Source organism: Physella acuta, unplaced genomic scaffold, assembly GCF_028476545.2.
Source record: "Physella acuta isolate Inbredline_101_S28 unplaced genomic scaffold, ASM2847654v3 ptg000036l, whole genome shotgun sequence".
NCBI lineage: Eukaryota > Metazoa > Mollusca > Gastropoda > Physidae > Physella > Physella acuta.
The window spans coordinates 247,882-263,951 of record NW_026731556.1 but is presented as its reverse complement, the minus strand read 5'-3'; the positions used below and the strand labels follow the sequence as shown (position 1 = coordinate 263,951).

The window sequence follows — 16,070 nt, the reverse complement described above, 5'->3', positions numbered from 1 at the left end:
TGATAGTTAATGTGGCCCTCGGGCTGAAAAGTTTGGAGACCCCTGGTCTAGAACATCTCCAGAAGTCTTTGAACCTCTATCATGTTCCTGACGCGTGCACCGCGATTCTGTCATATAGTGCCAGGCGTGTGACTGAATGTCAGTGCTCTGTGTTTTATATGCCTTGATATTTACTGTCCTTTTAGCAGAGAAACAATAACTGTCGCCCCTTCAAAACAGGCAGGGTGAAGTGTCAACACTTGACACTCGTAATGTTGTCAAATCGTTAGGGGTGGATGTCTTGGCTCTGCACCGTAAATGTTCCTCCATATCTCATAAAACGTATTTGATTTTTTAATCTTTCGGGAGTGTTTGGATAGTTGTATTAAAATATCGTGTGTTTAATACATTTAAACACAGTTTATCTACACTTACTTTAAACTATCGCTATGAAAGATTTGTGTTTATTTTAAAGTTCACTGTCTAAATTGTTAAAGAAATATACTTGAGCGTATTAAACTCGTAATTATGTTATGTATCTTCGTTTTTGAAGCTAATATTGCTCGTATCGCTACCCTAGCCCCCATCGTAATCCTATACCTAACACCGATAACCGGAAAAAAATATATACCATAGTTATTGAAGGGAACAGTTATTTTTTTTCTTTGAAAACTCAAGAGTTTCGATTTGAAGAATAACGAAATGCGTCATCCGGTAATAACTACAAAGCTACCTGTTGGCTGTCTCACTTGACAAGCTCCAGTTTGTTCCCTTTTGTGGCAGAGATTCTAAATTTAGAGGTTATTATACCAGCCCAGCACCTCTTTAGCTACCAACATCAGTCAAGCGGGGAGGCTGATGTACGATAGGTATTGTGTTAGTCTAATCTAGGGCTTAGAGGTGTCTTTTAACTCATTTTTTATTTATTTTGGTCTGGATTTAAACTAGGCTTTGGGTTGAACTATTTCACCGATTTCAATTGTTATCAAAATGAAATAGTTCTTGAAATCTTCACTCTGAGCTTCTTTTGCCTGTGTTTATTTTAACCTAAGTAGATTCCTCTTCATTTACATTGATTGTTTAAAAGACATCTACTTGGGTTGTTTAGTTTTTTTTTTTTAATTTTGGCAAGCTGCTTACAAAGTAGAACGTTTATCATCTTATACTGAGTGTAATGTTTATATTTCCTACTACATCTCAGCAATGTACGTATAACTTGTTAAATGCTTCCACCAATGAGATTATTTCTTTTTAACTGCATCTTTTTGAAAAGTGGCCCTTTATGTTTTCATTGGTGGGTATAAAAATAGCTTCCCTTTGGGGTTGATTCACCGTGATCAGTGAACCGTGTCGGGTTTTTTTTTTTTTTTTTCACCCCTAGACTACAGATATTTGTGTCAATGTCCTTGGTGGTAAATGTCAAACTATAATTAAAAGTCTTTTAGCAAGGCAGTACATTCAACAGAATATGTGACCTTGGTTTTGACTAAAAATGTGCTGCAGTTTAGTTTGGCTTTGCGATTCTACTTAGGATTATAAAATTTCCTATTTTGTTTCGTTGAAGAAGGTCGGGCTGTTTTTTTTTTTTTGTTGTTGTTGCTTTTTTTAAAGTTATTAAGAGTACCTTAACGTTTTTGTTTTCTTTGAAAAAAGTTGAGAGTATTGACCGTAATAAACTACAGAAAATTGGTGAGTTAGGTTATAACCTCAGGTTAAAATTGTGGTTAGAGGTGAAGGTTACTTATGGTAGAATGTGAGTTTGTTTTGGTTAGGCCGGGTTTGAGATAGAGTTAGCAAGCCATACTAGTATTTAGTTAACTACTAGTACTTTCACGCGCTCTTTTTTTTTAAGAAGACACCATTTTTGTGGTATTATAACACATTCTTAAAATGTGTAGAATGCCGTGTTGTTTCTTTGAAATTTAAATTTTTAAAAATTAAAATCGGAATTGTATTGTTGCACTGCATGTTTTTTTTTTTCATAACCTTATCGAGTAGTACCCTAAAGTAGTGTCTGAAATCCTCAAGAAAGCTACCCGGTGGAAAGGTATGGCTGTAGCTTTTTTGCTCCTCTGGAGCTTCAAAAGACTATTTCAAATCAGTGCCTCAAATCCAGTTCTTGTTTTCTAATACCTCGCCAGTAGTTGTATCATCGGCGTAGTTTTTTGGATTATGTACACCTATGTTTATATGTGTACTGCTCTAGCTTCACGCTTGGGGGTCATTTCACGTTCAACTTCAATATCACAACAAAGTTGAAACTTGGAAAAGGATTTTCCGTAGCCTTTTCTAAAGGATTTTCTTTAGTCTTTTTAAAGAAAAGGCTTAATCAATGAATTTTGAAAAATTAGCTATAGCCGTTTTATTTTTAAAAATTAGAATGGTTTGCAGACGGAATAAAAAGAAAACAATATTTAAAAAACGTAACGCTAATGCGTTACTATGGACAACTTTTTATTAATGATTCGCTAACGATTGAATGACTTTTTACAAGGACTTTTGAACATATGCGAATAGTACACACTCCCGTCTAACTGTGGTTCAACTGTTTTATCTATCCCTTTGTAGAATAATTTTATTTATAATTAATTATCTTTTAATGTATAAAATAACTAAACAAAAAATTACAAAATAGAACTTGAGACCCCCATTAGCAGAACTATTCATGGTCACGTGTTGTCGTTTTTTTTTCTCGAAATGTATCGTTATTAAATGTATGAAATTGGTTATAACATGAACTTTTAAAAGTATGTTCTCTTAGAGCTTAATCAGTGAATGTCAGCTTTGTAATTCTAACGAGGACGGCAGTCACGCGTCTACCCTTGGCCTATAGTTCGGGCGCCCTAGATCACATGTTCCCCCCAGCCGGTACGAAGTATAAAAAAAAAAATCGAGACTTTGCTTTTTAATGTCAGCAGCGATTCTGGAGCTAGAGTCGTTTGACGCTTGGCTGCCTGGGACTTGGCACCGAGTCAAAGCCTCAGTCTGGTTGGTGGGGGTGGGCTGTGGGCGTCGGTGGTGCCGCACCATAGGAGGAAACTATCAAGTTAACCTGTCTGTGGCATGCGGTCACATGTAGTTATTTCTTAGGCACCACGGCCCCCGGCTGGAACGAACTGTGTAATGTTATTTTACCATTAAAAATTCCACTAAGATTGTCGAACTTTAACTCTTTAAATATCCCTATTTCCTGTCGATTTATATACCAAAATTTTAATTCAATTAACTATGAATTGTTTCTTTTTTTTTTATGTTTGTATGTGTATTTAAGTGCAAAAAAATATGCTCTACAAATGTTGACGTTCTGGCAAGTTTAGTGCTTTGTGAGGTTTATATTCTAGTTTCGGAACTGCTTAAACTTCAATAACTTAAAATTTCTTAACTTTTCACACTCCTCTTTAACAAGCAAGTGTGTGTATTTTCAATATATCAATAAAAAGCTGTGTTCCTTAGAGCCACGTCATGCATACCATTATATGTCAGCGTAGTGTCCTGATATAAGCACACAGCCTTATTGGCATGTTCATTCAAGCGTGACCTCGATGCCCATGTAGTGTGTACGGCCGGCCGATGTCAGCATGGAAATCAATACACGTGTATACAGCCCGCCCCACACCGACGTGTTGTCTCCCATTCCAACCTAGGTTGACTAACATTCTTATACACTTTTGTATTGATCGGCCGGCCGTGAACTTTTGGCTTCTTGTTGTATATAGCGCGGAAAAAGGCAGTACAGAGTGTTATGGAGGTTTATTTTTATTTTAAAATTCCTGTTAGTTTGTGTTAGGGTCACGCCGAGGATTAGTGTAGCAATACCTTTAGAGGCCAACTGATATTCATCTAATAGTACTATATTGGATGAGTTATCGCCTTAATGCCCATGACATCCCTGGGGTTGGGGGGGGGGGGGGGGAATTAGTGCAGTAAAATACGTTAATGTGTGACTGGACGAAAATTTCATTCTACAACATCTAGTGCAAATTGTGTTATTTTGTTCATTAAAATTAGTTAAAATGTTGGCAACCCCATTAGGCGTCACACTATACCGGAACATCCAATTCGGCACGTCACACAATTTGTTTAAAGTATTGAGACCTGCAAATATTTGAACACAGCATGGCGCCCATGATTAATTGTGTATTGTTGTGTCTCATTTAAACGTATCTTTTAAAAAAAATCTGCCGTACACCAACTTAAGCTATTAAAAGCGTCATAGAAAAGTTTATACAGCATTTTTTAATTAAACTGTAGAAATCATGTTCTATATAGCGAATTCCTTTTTTTTTTTTTTTTTTTTTGCTTCGCTGTTTGATTTACCTGTGTTCAACCATGCATGACTTGTTCATTCAACTGGTATATCTACTTTTTTTTTTTTAATGCAGACTTGAGTTTTAAATTCATACACAGCTGGCATTATGTCACTGGGCGAGAGAACTAAAAGTTGCCACACTCACTGTCTACTGACAGCTTGCCTATACGGCAGTGCCGTTTACTGACAGTGTACGCTCCGCTAGTTAACACGGCGAAAGTCGCGCAGTTAAGAGTACTGCATTGTATACTTTAAGGTCATGCGATTAAGTGGCGCTGTGTAGAATAGCTGGGGATAGACCTTTTATTACAGTAATGGGGATAGACAGTTGGAGAGTATGAACACTGTGGTGTAGTTTCTGTATGTCTTGAGTGGAAGTCTCAAACATGACTTGTCAACGTTTAAGAGTATTCTGATAGTTGGATAATGCTTTAGTAAAACACCATGTGAAACTATGTGAACGTACAGTATCGGCAGTTCAGATTTGTGTAGTTATTTTATTAGTTTTGGAGACTGGTTGAGCAAACTTTGTGTACATACCTTGGAAGACACACGAAAATGGCTGGACTGTAAGTGCAATGGTAATTTTTTAGAAAGATAAATTACCTTTTTAATTATTTTTTTTATAAAATAATATGTCGTCCCACTTCTAAAATATACGGTAACAGTATATTAAAAGAGGCGATTTGGTGCCGCGTGAATAGGCTGGTTCGGATCCCTCTGGGTTTGACTGTTCTGTCTCTACTTGGACTATATTCTGTACATTTGTCTAGACTTGGCGTTGAAATATCACTTTCTGTTAATATTGCTATTTCAGTAACAAGGCCTGCTTCCATCCCCTCTATTAAGTTATATTCAAAGGTCTTGTATATAAATATATGCTTTCACATTATTAAGCAAACAATAAGTTGTTTTATTATGTATAGAATACTGTGACTATACACATAAAACAAATGCAGTAATTTAAATTCTATACGGTGCTTATAAAAATCATAGGCTATTATATACTTTTAGTTAAATTAAGCCGTGATGAAGATAACCAATCTGTACTTTTAAAGTAACCTAAAGAATGTGCAGCATTTTCGTTACTTCTAGTAGAAGAAAAAATGTACGGGGTTTGGTACGAGGAATATGAGACTTAAACATTTGTGTAAACAAATTCAGTAACCAGGCCACCGCCTTTTTTTTTAGCGTCACAGGACTGTGTGGGTGTCTGATAGACATCAAGATAGGTATCGCGCTAAACAGGTACACTGTGCGACGCAACGACTAAAAAAATGTATATGGGTGTTGCACACATTTAAAACATTGGGTATCTGAGTACTTTTAAAGCTCGATGCGTCAACGCATGTGTATAGTTGTTGCAGCCTTCTTTTTTTTTGTACGGTGAGATCTATTTTTAGACGGGGAATAACCGTGGATTTCCAAGCAATCGATCGTTTTGCTGAGCTAGGTGTAAGGGTTCAGTGCTTCTCGCAGGAGTAGAGTCGGTCTGGTCGGAGCGTTTAAGCTCATGGTTGCTAAACCGAAAAGTCCCGAGTTCGAACAGACGAGGCTCGATAGCTGGGGACAGCAACTCCATCTAGGAGAGAAAACTCCAAAATCGAACGATTGCTGCCTTGTAGTTTGTTCTTGTATGGATAAAAAGGCTATGAAAAGCAGGCTGAAATTCAACGGCATATGCCGCATAACATGTTAACAAGAAATACTTAATTGTGTTGGAGGAAATCTCATCCAACATTACAATTAAGAACGAAGAAGGAGAAAACCATGACTCAGTGTGCAGTCCCTGGCAGTTGTATATAAAATTCGATAAAGGTAAATCTCACACGACGCTCTGTGTAGCAACAGTCTATGTCTAGCGACAGTCTACACACTATTGGCAGCACCACGCTTAATAGGCTACGACGCAGGTACTCAGGAGCCCAAACCGGATTGTTTTGAAACAATAGACAGTTAATAAAAATAGCTGAATAAACAGTATCGTAAAGTTGATTGCCCTCCCTCTGTACCTGCTGTAAACTTTTAACTAACGACTTTCACCTGTCTGGGCTGGTTCAGATACTGCGCAATGTTATTTTTTCTGTTGACCCCCATGGTAAAGTGTTTATCAACCTGATGCATATATTATTTGCTCTGTTATCGTTATTAATATGCTTCAACGCTCTTTGAATAACAATGTATGAGAATTGGTTAAACGTCGACAAGCCGCGTATGATGTGGTGTTCTCACAGTAACGCTGGCTCTAAGACTCGACCCATACCATAGTGTCTGATTCTGATTCTATCGTCAATGCTCACTCAACTTTTAGAAACACTAGCTTATGTTACACATACGCACATTGAGTTGGGTTTTTTTAATATATAACTAAAATGCATAAAAACAAAGTTTCGAAATCAGTTGTTTAAAGAAAAACATGCCTGAAATAACTTACATCTTCTTCTTTTAATGCAACTGGCTGCAGACACGCCTCCCCCCCCCCCCCCCCCCCCCGACTTGGTATTGGGCAGCCCACTTAGTCTCATGACGTCTTAGCAATTACTTGTATGCAATTTCGAAGCTTTTTTTTTTCTTTCTTATCCGATACGATAATCCGATTTAATCTAGCGCAATAGACAAATTCGTGTCCTACTAATCCCAGGTCTAATTACCTCAGTGATTTTTTTGTCTCGCCAAATTGTCACAACATAAAAACTCCTTAAGTCGTCTACCCGCTTGTGCAAGCCAAAGTGTGTTAAGTCTTCAGCCGTCTGAGTGTGCTTTTCCATTCTCAGACTATTCACACACTTGAAATCAATGCCCATTTACAACAATACCCCCACCTTTCTTCAATTGTTGTTGCGCTACATCGACGCTGACCACTACCTCATGCTTAAATATAGCTCCTCACAAGAGCCCAACAATAAAAATACAGCACAGGTGAGAATCTATTTTTATCCCCGCACGCAACCAAGGGCCGGCTTTCGTGGTTGTTCGGGAAATCCCGCTCCATTGATTAGTCATGCTTACGCTATGTGACGATACCGAGTGGGAAACGAAACACCACGCAAATACAGGCTTTTGTCGGAGCTCGCTCTATGCTGGACCGTGTCCCACTAACCGCCATTCGATTTACCTAGGATGTCACAGTAGTAGAAGCTCAATGTAACATTCGGATGTGTATGTGTGTTCTCCGTCTGCCGAAATTTAAAAAAAAAATGGGTTTATTACGAATTCTTCTGTAAGTTGTTACATTAAAGATAATATTAACTTAGTGATTACTTTAGTCTTACTTCAGAGACTAGGCACATCTAGATTTAGATTTTTAAATATAGATTTACTTTGCGATAACGCTAATTCGACAGGTTATCACAGGATGATAAATACATAATATTTAAATTGTATTGCTAAAAAGGTTGTATGGCCTATATTATAGTGTGGTCGGTTCTTATTTACAAATTAATTTTAACAACGAAACTTGTTATTCATATCACTCTTGTTAATCGATAAATGTTGTGGCTATTGGTGATCACTTTCTTCATGATTTGTTTTTTACAATGTAGACCTAGTATTCATACCCGTATTATTAGTATTTATTTTTTGTGTGTTCATCACATCGGTTATCCCAATTATGAGCAGATTACCGTTTACTACGCATCATTTTATTTCAATAAAATTTAAGTAAATTATTCTTTAGCAAATCTTTTCGGGAAAATGTAAAACATTTTTCTTAGAAATCTACACTAATAAGTAATGAATAACACAATCTATAAATAAGTTCGTTTAAATCTTCAGTTATGATTTTGGTAAATTTGTAAGCAGACAACTACAAAAACAATCAATGGTGTGTCTAGACAACATGTAGACAAACAACATCACATCATCTCCAGACATCACTTAATCAACCAGACTTGTTTGATTTATTATGTAACGAACACACGAAGCCTAGCGGCCACATCACAAGTGACATTTCTCCTTCCAACTAAAGCCTTGTAACGTCTTCAAAAGCAAGCCGTGGTTTGGTTTTGAACGTGGGCGTACGACAGTTTCTTTCCTAAAGGTTCAGGACCCGGCGGATAGGCCTACGCTTCTAGGCTTGGCTCAATTATTTCGCCTTCAGATTTTTTTCTTTCCTTTGTTCTCGGCTTGTTTTCTCACCGTAATGGACTCTAGTCAGGGCAAGCTTATGTTCTTAGTCATTTCAAATTGACTATTTCCATATGACTTGGTTTTTGTCTTTTTTTTTTTGTCGTTGTTTGGAGAGAAAAAAAACGCTCCCCTTGTTTTTTTGTGTCTTTCTTTTTTTAGCTGTCGTGCTGGACTTTTTTATTTTCATAGACATCTTTACCTAATTATTTTATGTTGCAATTGCTGATACTTAACTCATCGTTGTCAAAATTGTACTGAACTTCTATACTGTTTCGATGACTTAAGTAAATAATTCAATACTAAAAATTCATCGAAATCTTTGCAAATCCGTGTTAACATTTCTTATCTGTCCAAGTCTAAATTTAGTAGTCCAACGCGATATTACCTTGACAACTGTTATCTGTGAGCGTGGGTTACCTTTTTTTATAAATATGTTTCTTATCTGTTGTCGTTCAATACTAGGTGTGTTGTGGTAGCTTGAACGTCCCAAAATAAAACCGTGTTTGTACATTCAATTACCGAACCGCTACCACAGAGCTCACTGTTGGAACTTGTAGATGTTTCTCGTTTCCAACATGTTCATCTTAATTAATGTCAGGAACCATATTATTAAATTATCATGAAAGTATATCTATCTGTTTATCTTGTATGCTGTACTAAACTAAAATAGCTGATCTGTATTGTAGACATGTTGTATTAGTTTACTTTACATTAGCAAAGAGCTAGTTTCTTATTTGTTCTGTTTCTTTAACTCTTGATTGATTACCTTTTAAGCCCCGACATCTACCTGTACGTGATCGATGACTTATTTTTCTTGCAGGTAGATTAAGGAACAAAATTAGTTTTTTTTTTTTTTTTTTTTTTTTTTTTTTTTTTTTTTTTTTTTTAAAGACTGCTTAATTTGCTCTGTATTATATTTTTAAAAAGTGTATGGTATTAGAGTTTGTATTTCACAGCATAATAACAATTATTGTCGTTTCTACATTCGCGTGATTATAACGATGCCGGTACCAGCGTGTAGTAAGATGTGGTACCAGTCTCAGGCTGACGCCAATCATAACCGAGGATTAAATAAGAGTGCGTCTAACGCCCTGTGACGTCAGGGGCAATACGTGACACCGGTTGATTGATTTTCTAGTGCATCGCAATGGTTACTGTAGTGTTATATTAAAACAGCTAACCGTGTGAATTAACTGTAAATAATAATTTTACAAAGCTAACAGTTTCGCCTTTTTTCGCAAACGGTTATACGTTAGTTTTAGTTTTTTAAGAGTTGAGTGTGTAAAATGTTATTTGTGTTTGTTAAAGAATACTAAATATAAGCTTGACCTTTTTACTTTCTCGTATATACGAAGTATAGAGAAAGTATTGTAATCGTGCAAAAAAAAAAAATCGAGATTTTTACAAATCTCGACGTTTTACACCTCACTGATGCGGAAAAACATAATTTTGCAATCTTGTCCGTATGTCTGTGTGTGTGTCTGTGTGTCCGTGTGTAAACACGATTACTTGAGTACCGTTACAGCTAGGTTGATGAAATTTCATATATAAGTATTTTATCAAAATAGTAGATCCGTATCAACTTTTGAGCGATTTTCGATAACCGGAAGTGGTACTTTTCCTACTTTGAATTTTTCAAAAGCCTATAACTTGAGTACTATTTCAGATAGATACATGAAATTTCACATGTAAGTAAAAGATCTAATTCTCTACCTTCTGTTAAATTTTGAGTAATTTCCGTTGACAGGAAGTAGTAATTTACGCTACTTTCGATTTCTCAAAAAACTAATGTAAATTTTAGAAGTACTAATAATATTGCGCACTATTATGCGCTTTTTTATTTGGCGTTCACTTGGTGTGCAATTAATTTGTCTACGAGATTTTATTCTATTTTTAAAACTTTAAGTATTTAAAATGGATTAAAAATCATGTCTATAGCCCGAGTTCCCATCCCCTGTTATTTTATATAAGAATATTCGAGAAAGTTTAGGGGAGATCACTCCCGGTTTATTTTTTTTGTCTTCTACACTTGTGATGTGTTGGTGAGGATTTAACTTTTGACCCCGAGACACTGGGGTCACCAGTGGTCTTGTTTGGGTAGTGTTTTTTTTTTCTTCCAGTCATTGGGCAGTGTTTTCCTCGTGTTGATTTTAGACATAGTTTTGGTTGCAGCGCCACATCAGCGAGTGCCCTGTGAGATTAGTCAGATACCTGACCAGTGGTCTACTCAAACAGTTTTTGTGTCCTCGTTTGTTTGAAGTTCACTGTTTGTTTGGTAGTTTCTGGTTATAGCGTCTTAAAATAAAATACTAAATATTCAGAAAACCAGCACGTTTTTTTTAAACCGAATCCATCTGTATATAGTTATTTGTTATGTATACACTGTTGTAAAGTTAAAATATAAACCTTGGCAGTATTATTGTCGACTTTACACAACAAAACAACCCCCACCCCCATTGTCAAACGTGGTCTCAAGACGCCACCCGATCCCCGATTTTACAATAACTTCTGAGAATTGTTCCATTCACTGTAACAAATATCCAAAATAAACACTTTAAATAGAAATACTACCCTCGCCTTATCCCCTACCACTTAAGGGCGTAATTTGTTTTTAAATAAACGCTTAATCCCCAAATAGATTTATTTTTCTTCTGAAATAAAGCTCATTTTGTTGTATGTCACAAACGTTGTTTGTTGGTTGTTTTGTTACCTTGTCCTAAATGCTGACGTGATTGCAAGTACAACGCGTCTCACATATTTACTAGCTGTGTTACACTGTTTTATTCGTCACGTTTTATTGGTTTAACAACCTCCAGCGATATGTCTTCAGTTGCATGTATTTCCAACAGGTGTGTTTGCTAACCCCAACACCGCACTTGCTGTATACCTATTTCATTCGTTCGTTGTACATTTTGTGGGTTTTTTTTTTATTTTAAAGTAAAATAAACCTTTGCCAACACCACACTTATTGTATACCTGTTTCATTCGTTCGTTGTACATTTTGTTTTTTTAAAAGTAAAACAAACCTTTGTTGCATATGGACAATGGATGTGTTGTATTTGTGTTTACACAATGGTCTTGGATCTCCAATTCTTGTGCTGCCGTTTTTACAACATCACTGCGGTTGTACGAAACAATCTGTTTCTTCTAAGACGTTCTTTTTTTTATTAATAGTACATAGTTTCTATGGAATGTTTACCTTGAGTACGTTGTTAAAGTATTGATGCTCCGTGGTTTGACTATAGTCAACATTAGTTTGCTGCATCAGTCTTGTATTTTTGTTTTTCATTGCTATAAATTGCCAGATACCAATATTTGCGAGCTAATAAATCGAGAATCTCAGATAACATGTGCCTGTTACTTATGAATGTTTATTTTGGCAATGTTTAAAATAGATGTAAAGTTCCCATTTGAACCTGACAGTCTATGTGCAAGTAAAGAATAGTTCCGTTTCTGTGACCTCGGCATATATATTTAAAAAAAAAAAGGTTTACAATCCATTATAAAATAAATTGAGTTGGTATCCATTATAAAAATAAATTGAGTTGGTAGACTTAAAATAAAAAGTATTAAGTCTATAAGAGTAATTATTCTATTGTTTTTACTTTTTTGTTGCAACAAAATATTATGTATCTATTTTCTGACTAAACTAATTCTTCCATAGCACTAGTTCTTATTCTATCTGTGTACTTTCATTCCAGGCTGACCGCTGGTCAAACCAGCCATCAAGATGACTCTGGAAAGATCCTACTCTCAGACTACCTTTGATTCAAACAACGAGATCATAACAACACTTCTAACTGAAAGACCTTACCGAACTGTCCCTAACACCCCCGTCACTTCCTCGCCAAAGACACCCCGAAAATTTAGCCGAGGCTCTTTCAACTACCACACACCACTCAGTAAAACACAATCAGACCACACGATCTTGTCAGGGACTTCAGGTATATCCAGAAACACCTGGATTTCTACCGAGTCTGTAGACGGCTCCCTCTTTAAGAAAAGAGAGGTAAAACCTATCCCTAAGATCTCGGCAAGAAGGCAACTGAGTCTACAGCACAGTAGCTCCAGTTCACAAAATTTCGTGCCCAGAAATGGTCGCCGTTCATCTTTCCCACACGCCTTCAGACAAGACAGCCGTTTAAGTAATTGCTCCTCGGTCTTTGAATCTGTTTCACAGAACTCCAAGGAAATCACCAACAGTCTAAAGAACAATTCATCATCGCAATCATTCGAACGCTCTTCCAGAACATCGACAGAGAAGCTACCCGCCTCGCTGACCAGTAGTAGGAGGGCTTCCCGGGAGGTTCTGCTTGAATTCCCACCAATGCCCAGGTCAAACAATGCGCAGACATTAGCCGCGAAGAAGTGTGAGAAGAACCGGGAGAAGAAGTCTGGTCTGAAACCGGCGCAGTCTATGCCGGGGTTGGCCGAGCAGACGAACAAGGAGAGTCGATCTCACTCGGCTGACGCCCGGCCCAGACAGAGCACCACCTGCGCCCTGTTCCTCATCTTCCGCCGTAAGAAGAAATCTAAAGAGAACAGGTCCCCTTCGCCTGACGACAGAAAACCAGAACCTTCGAGAGCTGCTCAATCCACCCCGCGGTCTGATCGTCTGAGCGTGTCCTCGAATAAAGACCGCCGGCCTTCTCAGGCTTCTTCCACAAACCGCGAGCGTCAGCCCTCGAACTCTTCTTCCAGGCTTTTACAGACGCCCTCGTCATCACGTGCCCCACCCTCCCCTCATTCAACAAACACCGAGAGGACGCCCAAATACGAATCGAGGTCACGACAACGACACAGAAAAGACAAGCCTGAAAAAAAAGATAAGCACGAGCGTGGGCATACCTCTGGGTCTAGATCACACTCTGACCACCGGCCAATACGGCACGAAGACCTACCACCCCACCCTTCTATTCTCAAGTCGAGCGTAGAGAAAACAAAAAGTGACCCCACAACGGCTAAGGCCAACCGTAAAAAACAAGTCCTGAGAAACGACTTTTCGTTCAGGTCTAGATCCAAATCTAAAGAACCAGAGCCAGACTCTAAAGTTAAGAGCACCCCAAAATCAGACACGGTTCGACTGGAACCAACGTATAAATCTGAAACTCCCGTAGAGGATCAGACTGTCAAACTCGACGTCACGTCTAAATCGGACTCTTTACTCTTAGAAAAAACTCCCAAAACTAGGAGCAGCTCACGAGCAGATTCAGCCCAGCCTGAGTTAATCTCCAAACCCAGGAGCGAATCTAAATCAGACTCCGCCTCACACCGTAAGGCAAGCGCAACCAACTCGGGCTCCACCCCCGCCTCGAAGAGCGGAGGTTCTGCCTCGAACTTGAAAGCTAAATCTCTAATCAGCACTAGCAAAACTGACCCGGAGACTGAGTCACAGTACCAGCCTACAATCTCCAGCACCGACAGACAATCGTTCAGATCCCAGTCGCTGCCGAGGTTTGACGGACATTGCTTCCGGCCGGACGCCGACACCAAGGTGATCAGCGACGCGGAGGACTTTGAGTACCAACCCACGGACATGATAAGTCCGCTCAACCTGTCGCTGTGCGGGTGCGGCTTCCTGGGCATGTACCACCTGGGGGTGGTCTCCTGTCTGATACACAGGGCGCCGTCGTTTTTAGAAAAGGTGGAGAAAGTCGGGGGCTCGTCTGCTGGGGCGCTCATGGCGGCTGTCCTTGTCACATCCAAGGATAAGATTGAGGTAAGTTTGTGATGATTCTTTATAATTGTTAAGAACCCGTTGTCTTTATAAAGTAACCAAAGTATATCTCTTATCTGACTATTATTGATTGTATGTATTATAGACATATTATCCATTAAGTCTGTTTATCCTACTCAATTTTTAATACCAATTTACCCTGGTTTTCGCATTCGTTATGTTATCATAACGTTTTTTTTTTCTTTTTTGGCACTACCCACTCTTTTTTTTTCCCTTTATGATTCCGCTATTATGCCCGTCTATCAATAGTAACACTAGCTGTGCAGGATATGTCCTATCCGCCCCCACGTATACTTCTGAAATTGTCGTCGATATGGTTTGCCATGTCTTGTCCCGCAGTTCTGTGTTGCTAGTGACCCACAGGTTCCAAAACTTTCGAGCTGCGACCCCCTTTTTGTTATAAAAGTTAAGTGACCCGCGACCCCCATACAATTTTTAAAAAATGTTTTTGTTTGGTTTAGTCTCGGCGATCGTCTGTAAACTTTTCTGGGGTCGCCACCTATACATTGGGTACCCCTTGTCATTACTTGCTACTTAAGTACACACACAGATGAAGTAGAAAATGTGAATCTTAACAAAATAACTCAAGTAAAAATAATGGAATAGTAAAGCCAGCTGTATCTTAACTCCTGACCGTACTTTACGCCGTAGCGTTAAATCAACGCCCTTTTGTTTTGCACTGACCGTGCCGTGTCCAATCGGACGTCGTGGATATCGCCCCCCTCACGTGTTGCCAATCAAGGGAGCTAATTGCCGTGACGTGGTTGTCATGGCGTACCCACGACATTATGGTGAAGGTTATCTTCCCCATGTCATGCGCGGGGCCGAACCGGCGTCACGGACTGGGAATACAATCGCGAACGTCTGTCCTCTTGCTTGTCGACAGCACACCCATGGGAAGGTTTCGGTACCAACTCCCGGCTTTCTCCTAGAATTCCCCCCACCCCTTCCCCAAAAAGACGCACACAACCCAATTTCGTGTCCTATAAGGGCGGACATTAAACTGTTTGCCAACCTGATATGAAACTAAAAAAAACGTTTTGATGACGTCACTACGCGAGGGAGTTGGTTGGGAGTTTTTTGACAGCTCATTAATCGCATCAGCACAAGCTCATTTGGCTTACGTCTGTAGTGCATGGCGAGACCGCCCTTGTAACGTTAACACATAGGTTGTTTTTTTTCCGTAATATCCGCAATTAGGAGCACATGATACCGATTGGACGAAAAGATGTGTAATATAAACTTAATTTTCAGTACCATAGCTGTTCGATTAGGCGGAGCTACAAATGAGTAAGGCTCGTTTATAGTTGACGATGCTTCAGCCACAAACCTAATCTAATCCTAGCTCAGAGAAAAATCTAACCCTAGTCTAAAACCTAACCAGAAACCGCTTTGTTAATATGCGTGTACGGCCAGTGGTCAATAACCTAGGCGTGTTACACAAATTATTATTGCTTGTGGTTTAAAACAATGTTAGAATTGGACCTCTCTACTCTGTAAACTCGTGACATTGTTGCAAATCTTCGTGGTCTCTGTTTGTAGAAGTAGAAAGAAATGAATGAATCATGTCTTCCGCACATCGTTTTTTTAAATAAACCAAGATTGCAGCAAATATTTCAGTATCCCTGGTCCAACATTACTTTCTGTTACATACTTTTGATATGAGAATTCTACTTAAATAAAAGTTTGTATTCCAACATTCTTAGCCACTACCTCACATCTGGTTGTTTAGTAGAGTTTAAAAAAAAAAGTCGACTGCATTTGTTTTCTGAAGACAAAGTGTGTTAGTTTTGCCCATTCCAGTTTTTTATTTTTTTTACTTGTGCATCAACTACACGCTGTGTTCTAACTCTTCTCTTCCTTGTTGAATCGTTAAAGCAAACAATATGACACAGGATGGCGCCTTTGATACCAGAG

The 16,070-nt window shown here is 38.5% G+C and overlaps 1 protein-coding gene across 5 annotated transcripts in view; it reads left to right on the top strand.

Annotated features, from left to right (window-relative positions):
- Positions 1 to 16,070, top strand: part of LOC131942656 (mucin-2) — a 47,306-nt gene that overhangs the window by 14,792 nt on the left and 16,444 nt on the right. For 3 of the 5 annotated variants that reach the window (XM_059302565.1, XM_059302586.1, XM_059302558.1), the window contains exon 2: positions 12,118 to 14,135. In XM_059302565.1, coding sequence (XP_059158548.1) covers positions 12,147 to 14,135 — 1,989 coding nt within the window. In that variant the 5' untranslated portion in view covers positions 12,118 to 12,146. Of the gene's footprint in view, positions 1 to 4,630; positions 4,858 to 7,387; positions 7,509 to 12,117; positions 14,136 to 16,070 lie in introns of those variants that run through there. The other 2 variants (XM_059302570.1, XM_059302578.1) reach the window with 2 other exon arrangements.